The sequence below is a fragment of the Herpailurus yagouaroundi genome, unplaced genomic scaffold, assembly GCF_014898765.1.
Source record: "Herpailurus yagouaroundi ecotype Mexico unplaced genomic scaffold, PumYag 162, whole genome shotgun sequence".
Classification (NCBI taxonomy): domain Eukaryota; kingdom Metazoa; phylum Chordata; class Mammalia; order Carnivora; family Felidae; genus Herpailurus; species Herpailurus yagouaroundi.
The window spans coordinates 59,238,810-59,252,232 of record NW_024412403.1 but is presented as its reverse complement, the minus strand read 5'-3'; the positions used below and the strand labels follow the sequence as shown (position 1 = coordinate 59,252,232).

At 42.2% G+C, this 13,423-nt stretch overlaps 1 protein-coding gene across 18 annotated transcripts in view; it reads right to left on the bottom strand.

The window, feature by feature from the left end:
* PHLDB2 (pleckstrin homology like domain family B member 2) overlaps positions 1–13,423 on the bottom strand; it is a 113,396-nt gene that overhangs the window by 65,248 nt on the left and 34,725 nt on the right. For all 18 annotated transcript variants that reach the window (XM_040484466.1, XM_040484465.1, XM_040484463.1 and 15 more), the window contains exon 3: positions 3,883–4,245. In XM_040484466.1, coding sequence (XP_040340400.1) covers positions 3,883–4,245 — 363 coding nt within the window. The remainder of the gene's footprint in view (positions 1–3,882; positions 4,246–13,423) is intronic.

Genomic DNA, 13,423 nt, shown 5'->3' with positions numbered 1-13,423 from the left:
GAATGGTTTGTGATAGAATGGGATGAAAATATTGTTTACACATGTATAAACATCTCTAAATATCCCTTCTTTGAGGTAACCTGGCCTCCACAGAGAAAGGGGAGGGAGAGTAGGAACAAGACACTTTGTAGCTTCCTTCCCCCCTCCCCCCCCAATCTCTTCCTAGAAACTTCTTGCAACCAGAGGAAGTTACAAGTGTGAGGGTTGTCCACTGTAGACAGAATGATTACTAAAAAGAGAAGAATGAAAAAGTTCTCGAGGAAAAATCATATTTTTTTCTCAAATAACTAAATGAGGTGATGGATGTTAGCTAAACTTGTGGTAATCATGTCACAATATGTGTGGGTCAGGTCATGATGCCACGCACAGATGTACACGGTGCCGTGCGCCAATCCCATCTCAACGTGACAGGAAGAAAGGGAGAAAGAAGAGAGAGCTACTCTCAGCTTTCACCTCAGGGGGAGGAAGACAAGTTCACAAAAGCCAGTTAAAATTAGCCTAGGGGCGCCTGGGTGGCGCAGTCGGTTAAGCGTCCGACTTCAGCCAGGTCACGATCTCGCGGTCCGCGAGTTCGAGCCCCGCGTCAGGCTCTGGGCTGATGGCTCGGAGCCTGGAGCCTGTTTCCGATTCTGTGTCTCCCTCTCTCTCTGCTCCTCCCCCGTTCATGCTCTGTCTCTCTCTGTCCCAAAAATAAATAAAAACGTTGAAAAAAAAATTAAAAAAAAAAATAAAATTAGCCTATTTCTAAGGTCATCGGTATCTTTAAGTGTTAGGTAAAACAAGTTCCAGAATGGTAAATCTCAGGTTTCCTAAATATCATTAAAATCTTCATTTCCTTAAAGCAGCTTAGAGTGTTTTCACATTCTTCTCCACTCATCCTTAGATCGATGAATAACAAACACTGTCCTTTGCTAAGCCAGGAATTCAGCGAGCAGATGACTAAGAGAAAAGCGTCCAAAACAAATGGGCAGGACTTTTAAGAAAGCATTCTTCTGTCTGTTGTCTTGAAGTAACATATATCTGTCTCCAAAAAGTAATAAATGCAAACCTCCCTCCTTGGAACTCATCCCCCTCACTTGCTGCCTGTCTAAGCTGTTGCCTGTAACCAGAGGTGCCTTTGATATTTCCTGTCTCGAAAGGATGCACGGTCTTATATGTCTTGCCACAACGGAGGCTGCTGGAAGCTTCAGAGGCCTCCTTTTCCACAAAAGCATATTTGAGCAATTAAAAACATCTGCCATGATCCGCCCATTTACACACCAGCAGCTTTCTTGTCACAGCCCTCTTCAGGAGGAAACCTGTCTCCCTAAAGATTGTCCTTAGAGAGAGACACACACAGCTTACTGTTTTAACAAAAATCTGGCAGCTGTCCATGATGGACGAAATGGGAAAGGATTTTAAATGTAAAGGAAGCCACGGACTTCAAAGAAAACCCAGTGGTTGATGAAAACAGCTCAAGTCTTCAAACGGTGGGCCATTTACTTTGCCTGAACACAAACGACTTTTGATTTGCCCCCCAGATCCTAGTTTCTAACAGTTACAACATTCTGGCAATAGAGACAGATGTCCTATTCAGAACTCCTCTACACTGAGAATGAGGAAGGTCAATGTGGTCATCAGGAGAAAGAAGGATTGCACATTTCCGAGTCCTAATGCAGATGAAGAAGGGACTCAGAAGGTAGATGTGGACTGCTAACTAGGAACACTGAAAAAGTCTTGTTGTGGCCAAAGACAAAACAAACACACCAATTCCCCCTCAACTATACTCCATGTGATAAACTACCTCCAGAATTAGGGATCATGATGACGTCTTTCTCTTAACCGGTTTGTGTCCCTCTTATAAGAAAAATTTAACTGATATATCTTTTTTGTTTTTGATCCTTTGGCCATAATTGCCATGAATCTCAGAATTGAACTTAATGATCAGAGTTACTTAATAACCTAATCCTGTCTATTTAACTAAGTAAATTCTTGTGATTATGGTTTCTGTTTTTTCCTCCTTATTACCACTTTTTGTGTGTTTATTTTATCCCGATAAAATTTATATCTTATTACAGCTCTCTTATGACCTTTCTAGAAAAGACGTAGGGCAATTTTTAATTTCATTGAAAAAAGATTCCTAACTTATGTGAAAAAAGTAACACCAGGAGATTATCCTTCAATTCCATTTAAGAAATCCTCAAATTCAGAAGACATTTTAAAATCAATATACAGCCAGGAGACTAAGTAATAATTATGACTAACTGTGAATCTTAAACTCTTATATATCTAAAAAATATCAGGAGTAAAGTCAAGGGGAAGACCACTCATGATAAGACACTAATTTTCTTATAACTCTCACTACTTAGTAAAAACAAGACAATTTTTTTTAAACTTTTTTTTTTTTTAATTTATTTTTGGGACAGAGAGAGACAGAGCATGAACAGGGGAGGGGCAGAGAGAGAGGGAGACACAGAATCAGAAACAGGCTCCAGGCTCCGAGCCATCAGCCCAGAGCCTGATGCGGGGCTCGAACTCACGGACCGCGAGATTGTGACCTGGCTGAAGTCGGACGCTTAACCGACTGCGCCACCCAGGCGCCCCAAAAACAAGACAATTTTTAAAAATGAGTGAAGAACGTGAAGAAGTGGGTCAAAATACAACTTAACGACTAAAATATGAAAAGATGCCCAACTTCATGCATAATTAAAGACAAGCAAATTAAACACCAATTAATCAGGCCAATTGAAGAATTTTGATAATATACAGCCTTGGCAAGTGTATGAAGAGCAAGGGATGCCCATAAACTGTTAGCGAAAGCGTCGCCTGGAAATATACAGTCTTTTCAGAGGATAATTTGGAATAATTGACTAACATGAATAATATGCAAACTCTTTCATCCATTAATTTCAATTTTAGTAAGTGATCTTGCAGATACATTTGCACAGTGGTGCAAATATATATATAGACATATATATAGGTATATATATATATATATATATATATATATATATCTGTATAGATATATCTGTATAGATTATCTATCTACCTATCTATACATCTATATATATGTGTGTGTGTGTGTATATATATATATATAGTATATATATAGTATATATATATATATAGTATACACACATACTAGAATATTTGCTGCATATAGGTTTTATTAATAAAAAAAGTAGAAAACAATTTAAATAGTATTTCTAGGGGTGCCTGGGTGGCTCAGTCGGTTAAGTGTCTGATTCTTGGTTTCGGCTCAGGTCATGATCTCTCAGTTTCGTGGGTGAGAGCCTTGCATCAGGCTCCATGATGACAGCATGGAGTCTGCTTGGGATTCTCTCTCTCCCTCTCTCTCTGCCCCTCCCCCACTCGTGCTCTGTCTCTCTCAAATAAACTTAAAAAAAATAATAATAAAATAACTAGTATTTCCAAACAAGAGAATACTATTCAGCTGTTGAAAAGAATGAGGCAGAGCTGTGTGTACTGAAACACAAAGATGTGTAAGACATTTAGTGAGGAAAGAAAGACCAGAACACTATGTGTGTGTACCTGTACATCTGTACCTATAACATGGGGCTTTGTATATGCACAGAAATATTAAGAAGGCAGGTAAGATACTTTGTGTTTATCTCTCAGGTGTACAACTGGGAGAGGGCAGAGAAAAGAGAAACTTCCTTCTTCTTACTTTTCTGTACTGCTACGTTTTTTACAGTGCAAATTTGTTACTTCACACTAAACACCCTAATTTGCTGCCCATTGTTTAGCTAATTACCTCTTAAATGGAAGCTTCACTGAAAACATTTTGGAAAACAAGCACGGTAAAACCTCTAGTCTCTAGGCCAATGCAGATGCAGAGCCCCAGGCCCTAAATCCTGGTCTTTCTTGCTCTGTAGCCTTTACCTTCGGTAGGATACTAAGATAAGCGGACTCGTTGGAAGGTTTCAGGAAGGCAGACGTGAGGTCCCTGAGCAGGTCCTCATTCCTGATGCTCCTGGGGGAAAGGAAGCTGGCGCTGCTCTGACCAACGCCCCCGAAGACTGCCAAGTCCGTCTCTTGGAGAGAGCCTTTCTGGTGGCACCTGTATCTGGTTTCAGGGCTCATCACGGCTTCTTCAAACACAGACTCCTCATCAGAGAGCTGCAGCTTCTCGAGCTCCTTATTGATTTTCTGCACATCTGCCACGGTGGTGCCAGTGGACAAGCGACTGTCGGGCTTTGTGTATTCAGCACAGAGACTGAGGATCGTCTCCAGACGCTGTCTCTCCTAGAACACAGAAGACGGGAAGGTCAGTGAGTGTGTGAGAATGCAGACAATCACAAATAAAAAGACTGAAGAGGCTGGGACCACTGGCAATTTCATCCCACAGGTAAATCCATTTTTAAGTTTACTTATTTACTCACATAGAGCATGTGCACGAGAGGAAGAGAGAGGACAGAGAGAGAGAGAGAATCCCACACAGGCTCCGCACTGTCAGCCTGGATCCCAATGCAGGGCTCGAACTCAGGAATGGCGAGATCATGACTTGAACCAACATTAAGAGTCGGCCACCCACCCGAGCCACCCAGGTGCCCCTCAATCTCCTTTTTAAAAAATCTCCACCCTCCTTCCATTTCTATCTCTCTGCCTCTAACATATTAGCCAACTTAACACTTGCACTTAAAATTAATTCTCTAACATCCTAGACAAATAGATGCACAAAAAGACGAATACTACTTAAAGGATCTTTTAATTTAAAATATAATTTTTTTTTAATTTTTTCAATATTTTTTTCTTGACATGCTTCAAATTTTTCAATACTTTTCTTATGTCTTCTTACAAGATAAAGGTATTTTCCACCATTTTCTCACATGAGTAATTAAAATTATAAAGAAGTAGAGGGACACCTGGGTGGCTCAGTTGGTTAAGCATCTAACTCTTGACTTCAGCTCAGGTCATGATCTCATGGTTCGTGGGTTCAAGCCCCACATAGGGCTCTGTCAGTGCAGAGTCTGCTTGGGATTCCCTCTCCCCCTGCCCCGTTCCTCCCCCACTTGTGCTCTCTCTCTCTCAAAATAAATAAATAAACACAAAATAAAAATCAAGAAAAAATAAAATTATAAAGAAGTAGAAATGTTGCATAAAAATGAAAAACTTTTCATGTCAAGTCCAGATAGAAAGACATCAAGGTATTTCAGATTCTGATACCATTACATCTTTGGTTCAGTTAACTGAAAAATAAAATGATAGTTCACTTGTTTACAAAAATCAATATAAGGGGTGTCTGGCTCAGTCGGTTAAGCGTCTGACTCTAGATTTTGGCTCAGGTCATGATCTCATGGTTCGTGGGTTCAAGTCCTGCATTGGGCTCCACACTGACAAGTCAGCCCGCTTGGGATTCTCTCTCTCTCTCTCTCTCTCTCTCTCTCTCTCTCTCTCTTGCTCTCGCTCTGTCCCTCCCCTGCACATACTCTCTCTTTCTCAAAATAAATAAATAAACTTAAAAAAATCAATATACAGGCCATTAATATCTATAACAATACCACTACTGACCCTTCACCAAGTTTCCCATGCAAAACAAGTAGATATTGATGTTTTTGACTTTAAGCAAATTCACTTATATGTTTGTGAGGCATAGGATATAATTTATGAGATGCTTGTCATAAGCCTGGATAGCACTCTTTGGGGTGGGGGAACCTCAACATCTTTGCCTCCTACAATAATTCCAAGGCCAAAGTGAAAAGAAAAATGATAAAATAACAAAAAAAAAAACAAACAAAAACAAAAACAAAAACCCTGTTGTGGTTATATGTACCACATTGAAAACAGAATTCGGAAGCCTTCCATAGATAAACATTTTCCAAACTGGTTATCAGTAACAAAATAGAACATTTTAAAGTAACACTGGGCTGCTATTTTCACTTTCTAATGGCAGCTAATTTATAAAGACAAAATTCTGGCAGTCAGCTCTTTACTAGTTGACGACCATCTAATAGAAAAGTTAAATTGGAACAGACCCACATAATTCCCTGGTTTCCATTAAAATACATGAATTAAGTGACAAGACAGAAAAATTTAAGTCGTATCTGGCTTTTACCCGTCCTCTAAAAAGTATGCTCCCCCCCAGCCCCCTCAAATACAATAGCTTGATCAAAAGGACTATTAAACTGGCTCCTCTAAGCCCCCACCTCCCTTTCACTGACTGAACTTCTGGTCTCCAGCTGCAGCTCCGTCCTCATGGCCTCGTCCCACGGAAGGTACTCATAGCCGCACAACCTCTTCCCACGCGCTCCTGCATCCTGCCCATCCAGGAGCCCGGTGTTTATTTATCTCTGCAGCTGCCACCGGCTGCCAAGCCCTACCCACCTCAGCCTTATGGGGAGGGAGTGGGGGGGGGCACAGCCCTCATTGCCTTATTTGAAACCCCTTCAACAATCGAGAAACGTTTACATGGGAATTTGCAAAAAACAACGTTCTAGGGCATATGTCAAGAGAGGGACAGGAACGAGGTGTTATAGTTTAACCCTTCTCAACAGCATCTGCGTTAGAAGCTACTGCTCATCTCCAAAGAAAAGTTCTTCTTTCTGCCATTTGGGGGACTTAAGTTGAAGCATCTAAACTCAGTCTTTACTGACCTTTACAGATCACAGTGTGTGTACATTAGCCTGGACATTACTTACATGTGGGATTATCTGAAAGTCGTCAATTCCCATTTACCGGGGCTTCGGCGAACAGCGTGGTCTTCACAAGCACGAAGGGTATTTCTGCCTAGCCTGTCAGACACGGCAAAATTCCTCCCACATCTCCTTCCCAAAATAGTTGCTTTTGCTGCCAGTGCTATTGCTTAATTCCACGGGGAATAAATGATCCCAGCCTTAAGATGAATGCTATTTCAGACAGTGAAATGCAGTATTCAAAGGCTTGTGCACAGGAAGTGTGGTCTACTGGTATGCGCTTCTCTCTATTCTTATCACCCCGTTCACAGCCAATCTGTCCAGGCTTGAGACACACACACATGCGGTCCTGCTGCCCATGAGTCTAAAAGAAATCCAGGCTGTGTTGAGACACACTGGCCCCATGAAAGCTGCACCGAAGAAAAATAAACTGATGTCGAGAAGTGCGTCAGAAGAGAGTCTGCGAGGCATTTCGGAAAGCACTATATGAAGCCTTTTAAGGAAAACCCTGTACAGAATGTACGCTCATAAAATAATTCTCCCCTGAGCCCTCTTCACTCTGGAGTCTTGCTGCTTCCCACCCATCACTCCAATATTCTCCATTCTGGGGGACCTAAAACCAGGGTGCCCATTCCAGACCAGGACACTTTTGAGACCCAAACAGGGCACTGTTAAGAATTATGCTGGAACGTCAAGTACCACCAGGGACTGGCAATGAGATGAGTGGCCCTCTACCTAAAACTCCATTTCATCTGGGGCTTCACCTGGCCACCTGCCAAGTTGGGAGGGCCACCCTCTTGAAGATGTCCAGTTCCTGCCCACGTCTCCCAATCAGCATTCTGCTGTGTATTCTTCTGAGAAGCCGTTTGTGCACGGCCTATGCATCTGATTGGCACAAAACATTGGTGTTATGGGCTTGGAAAGTAGGTCATTTGAATCAAATTATTTTAAATACATTTTTTTTGATCTCCCTCACTATTTTCCTTTCCTCCTCTCCACATACTGCATATATTACAGAACGCTTGGAATGGGGGCACAGGATCTTAAAATATATACCTGAAGAACACGGTATGCAATTCTTTCCCTCGGCAATTAGAAAAAAAAAAAAGTGGCAGACTGAATGTGTTTTGACCTCAGAGCTTTCTTTCTTTGTCAGAGGAACGTGTCTGGCAATGCCTCACTGCAGTTCACAGCCCTCCATCAGGGACCTCGTCCATCTGCCAACCCCATCCATCTCCTGGTAACCAACAGCAGCCAGTCTAGGCCACAGGACTGTAAGTGTAATGCACAAACAAACTGTGCAAAAAACCAGTTGCTGATACCCAAGCACAGCTGAAATCTTTACTAAACTCCTTCCGTTATAGGGAACTATGTCGGGTCACTTGTTATATAAAAGAAAGGGTCAACTTTTAGTGGTTAGAAATAATTTAATTGAAAGAAGGTATTTTTTTCTTAAGACGACCTACTATAACTGCTCTGTATGGGCCATACTTCTCTCTCCTGTTAGCTCTAGAGATTCAATAAAGACCTATGAAGTTACTCTCTGGCCATTAATGTGGATACACACATGGAAAGAGACAGCATGTCTACCTTTACATCCTTAGCAAAAGGCACAAATGGTCAATTAAAGAAAAGGGTGGTAAAGGAGCTTTACAGAAAACCAATAGATTCACATATAAGGAAGTAGTAGACAAAAATTCCAGGAAGACAAATTTGAGTTGAGTCCTTGGGATAAATATGAGTCTGTGTGAGGTGTTGGACAGTGGCATGGGCCGGGCATTTCTTTCTTTCTTTTTTTAATGTTTATTTATTTATTTTGAGAGAAAGAGAGAGCACACACACAAGTAGGGGAGGGACAGGCAGAGAGGAAGAGAGAGAATCCCAAGCAGGCTCCATGCTGTCAGCACAGAGCCCAACGAGGAGCTCAATCCCACGAACCGTGAGATCATGACCTGAGCCGAAACCAAGAGTCGGATGCTCAACCGACTGAGCCACCCAGGTACCTTGGGATGGGCATTTCTATAAAGGAACCATATGCACAAAGGCATAGAGCATGGAATAACACAGTATGCTCAGGGATTAGCAACTATTCTGCGGCTAGAGAGACGGGATTCTTTGGAGGAAGAAGGACGAGGTACACGCAGGGAACTGGGTCAACTTTCTCTTTGTATCAGGACTTAGCAAATACCAAAAACCCTAAATGAAACCCCAGCAAGAGTCAGTCGCCCTGGCCTAAAAGTGGATGGCAGAATGAGATGGAGCTGACCACAAGGACGCAGAATTTCCAGGATTCCATGAACACATTCTGATGTCTCACTTAGGCGGGACAATCAGGAGGTAAAAAACAGAAGCAATGGTTAAAAGTAAGTCTTTTATGTGTGTCTATTGGTTTTTAGAGATAAATCCCTTGGGGTAGTAACTGGGGCAATTATGATCAATTCTCATCTTTTTGGACACAGGGTAAAATGGCTTTTCAATTCCCCACCCTTACACCACATATGATCACCAAACTTGCATTGGCCAACGAAGTGTGAGAAGCAACGTGTGTCACTTCTGCCTGGACAGCCAGTGCATGATTCATTACATGTCTTGCTATGCCATGGCAGAGTGGCACTCCAGATGGTGCTGGCTCCATGAACTTGGACCCTGAGCAAGGAAATGTGGAGCAGAGACCTCATTCAACCCATGCTGGCCATGGAGAGTGAAGGAGAAACAGATCCATGTTGTTTTAAGCCTGAGAGAGAGATTTTTTTCTTTCGTTTTCTCCACAGAAGCCCATTATGACTGATAAGCCTTGCTTAATTTCAAGCGGGTAATGGGCCCAAAAGTTAGAGATGAGAGCCTCAGGGATCCTACTAAAGGCAGCTCCTTTATTTTCTGTGTCATTAAGAATGGGCCTGGCCCAGAGAGGGATCAGGCCTTTGCTGTTGGCTTCTGGAAGGTACTCTATGTCATACCTGAAAGGATTATCTTTGTTTAGCATCAGGTTGGACACTCCTGATAATCGCTCTCAGGGTGAGGGCTGGCCACTCCAGAAAGACAACCATGTGATTTTTTTTTTTTTGGGGGGGGGCCTGGGAGGCATGTGATATCAGTCAACCTGGAGATAAGATTAACCAAGTGGACAACCCATCAATCGGTCATGCCTACATGATGAAGTCCTAATAAAAATCCTGGGCACTGAAGCTCAGGAAGGTTTCCCTGGCTGCCAATTCTCCATGCGTACTGCCACGCACCAATGCAGGTAGACTAATACTCCCAGTTCCACAGGGAGAGGGCAGTAGAAGTTTCGCATTTGGAACCTCCTGACTCTGCATCTCTTCCCTGGCTGATCCTTTATCGTAGATAAAGATAATAAATAAATGATAATCCTGTAATAAGTGATAATCCTGACTTTAATAGCTTTCAGTGGGTTCTGTGAGACCTTCTAATGAGTTAATGAACCCGTCGGTGGTTTCTGGGAGTCTCTCAGTTTGTGCTTGGTGTCAGAAGAGAGGGCAGTCTTATGCGGAGACAGCATCCTTTGACCTCGTAACTGGCCTTCACATTTCCAGAACATTGCCTTGGTATTATTATTATTAAAAAAACAATTTTTTTTTGTTAGAGAGAGAGAGAATGCATGAGTGCGGGAGAGGGGCAGAGGGAGAGAGAGAGAGAGAGAGAGAGAGAGAGAGAGAAAGAGAATCTTAAGTAGTCTCCATGCTCGGCATGGAGCCCAACACTGGGTTTGATTCCATGACCCTGGAATCATGATTGGAGCTGAAATCAAGAGTCGGACGCTCAACTGACTGAGCCCCCCGGAAGCCCTGCCTTAGTAGTATTTTTATCAGTTTAGGACAACTGATCTGATAAAGAAATTGTATATATAAGTGAGGAGTTTTCATTTTTTGGGTTTTACAAATTATCTTTATAAAAGTCAGTTTAATGTCTAGCTAAGAACATTTTATTTTACGGTCTACCTGGGAAGTCTACCTTCAGGCTTGTGGTCAGGGAAGCGCTTTATTCTGCCATCCATCGTTTAAAAAGCATGTATGTGTGTGCCCCATCGGAGAACTGCACTGGAGAGAGGCCCATCTGACAAATGAAAGAGCAATGGCTTTGTATGACTGTATCTGTTCTGGAGGCAACTGCAAGTTATCTGAAGAGTTACTGAATAATGTGACGGCTGCTACTTGAACATCAAGCATTTGTTATGTGCAGGCTACTATCAGGATTTTGTATCATGTCTTCCTATTCTGCCTCCATAACAATGGATAACCAGATACTGAGGGAGGGTAAGGCATCTGCAGATAATCAGGGCACTCGGTGATTTTTCAGTACCCTTTTCTCAAATACAGTCAATACACTCAAATACACAAACACACTGTCTAAGGAGAGCAAGGTCATCCTGCTCAATGCCCTAAACTTTCCTCCTCTACCTCTTTCTATATATCGGGTCCACCTTTCTTCAATGTACCGCGGTGGCTAACAGCATGAACTCTGGAGTCAGACCGCTTCAGTTTGAATGCTGGTTCTGTAGCTACTTGCGTGGCCCTGGGAAAGTCATGTAGCTTCTGTGAGTCTTAGTTCTTTGTGTATGAAGCGTGGAATTGCTAGAATATCTTCCTTGTATGGTTGTCATGAGGATTTTAAAAATAGCATATATAATAGTTTCTGAAACACACTACATATAATTTAAGTGTTAGCACAGGTGTCTAAGGAGAGTCCCTCAGTCTCTCCAAGGTGAAGTCCTCTGCCTGAATCACTGCATCCACATTCCCTCCTCCCATCTTTATGGTTTTGTTCTACCAATTATCCCTCTCCTACATTCTTATTTCTTCTTTGTTGAATCCTTCGCCTCTGTCCGCAAATGTACTCAAATCCCCTCCTTCCCCCCGCCCCAAGAAATAATAAATTATCATCACTGGAGCACCCCATAGATTTACTATCCTACTTCCCTACCTCCCTTCAAACCCAAATGCACTCTCAGTCTCAAATAAGTTACCAAAGCTCAACACTTCACTTCCCATCCTTCCCAGCCCTTGGGAATCTAGGATAGTGTGCCCTGCCTTCATGCAGAATAGATACTCTGTAAGAGAAGGGGTGCGTCCCACTTCTCCAGGAAAATTAGGAGTAAAGTGAGCAGAAAGACGAAAAGCTTTGAAATAAAGATATCAGGACTCCATGAAGAAAGCTCAGTGCTTCTCTCTGTAACCATATATCGTAAGGATATGTGGGGAAATTGAATTCTCTCTCCCACAGAACCACTGGATCTTCAGAGCAGAACCTGTGTCTAAGTCTGATTTAATGGGAAGAACAAAGATTTGGATTTGAAGTTCTGGCACTTACCAGACTTAAAACACAGAAGCACTGAACGAGTTCAACCTTCTGAATTTCTATAATCTGGTCTGCAAAACACAGATGATAAGATCGGCACCTATGTTAGAGTTCTTGTGAGAAATCAGTAAAGGAGTGTGTGCGGGATAAAGTTTTATTCTAAAGAATAAATTAGTGTCTGTCACAAGGCAAGTGCTCAGTGCTTGTTATCAATGATTAAAGAGGATTTCCATAAAAAAATGGAAGTGACATAGATAATTGTCTTGTGGCTCCCAGGCAACATCATAAATACAGGAGTCTTCCCTTAGGTGAGGGGGATATGTTCCAAGACCCGCGGAATGTACCTGAGACCACCTATGGTACTGAGCCCTATATACACTATGGTTTTTTCTATACATACTCATCTGTGGCAAAGTTTAATGTATAAATTAGGCACAGTAAGAGATGAACAATAAGAAGTAATAATAAAATACAACAATATAACAATACACTGCAATAGAAGTAGGGATATGGTCTTTCTTAAAATATCTTGTACCGTACGCACCCTTCTTATGGTGATGTGAGATGATAACGTGCCTACGTGATGAGATGAAGTGAGGTGAGTGATGTAGGTCTTGTGACATAGCGTTAGGCTGCTACTGACCTTCCGATGGTAGGTCAGAAGGAGGATCAGCTGCGTCTAGACCGAGGTTGACAGCGGGTAACTGAAACCAGGGAAAGTAAAGCTGCAGATAAGGAGGGATTACTGTACTGTATAAACAAGCAAGTACTGTATACTGTACTGTATAAACAAGCAAGTCTAAAAGCCAAATCCAATTGTTCTCAGTGAAAGGCAACACAGGAAAAATACGTCATGCGGCCAAATGTCTCCCTGAAAAATTCACAGATCTATGGGGTTCTTCTGCCAGTCTGGAAGGAGGGAAAAATTCCTCCACTGCTCAAAACTCCCTCCCCGTGTGGTGCATCACATGCCTGAGCTTTGGGCAACAGAGGGCTGCCCAGTTGCCATAGTAACCCAGGGAGGAAGGAATCTTTTCAGTCACTCACTGCCATTTGGTCCCTGTATCCCAATCAATACAGGGCAACATAGATTTCCCACAGGAAGTCCAGGGGAGTAACTTCTAGAAAGAACTGCCCTCCAAAAAATCCATGTTCCTCTCCAATGCACACACTTCATGCTTGACATAAAACGCAGATTTATATTTCACACTGCCTGTGGCTACACCTCATACTCGAGAGATCATTAGTGTTCCTGCCCTATGAGTACGTGCATCATTCAAATATTTGAGGACCTTATCATATCCTGTCTTTGCTCAGACTCAGACAAAGAAACTCATTTGTTTTAATCTCATCTCATAAGTCAATCTCTCACACTGCAGATTATTTTTTTTAATTATGATTACTCACTGGTGTGTCAGCCCTTAAACCTACTTGCCCCTCCTATTTCTTTTTTTTTTTTTTTTTTTTTTTTTTTT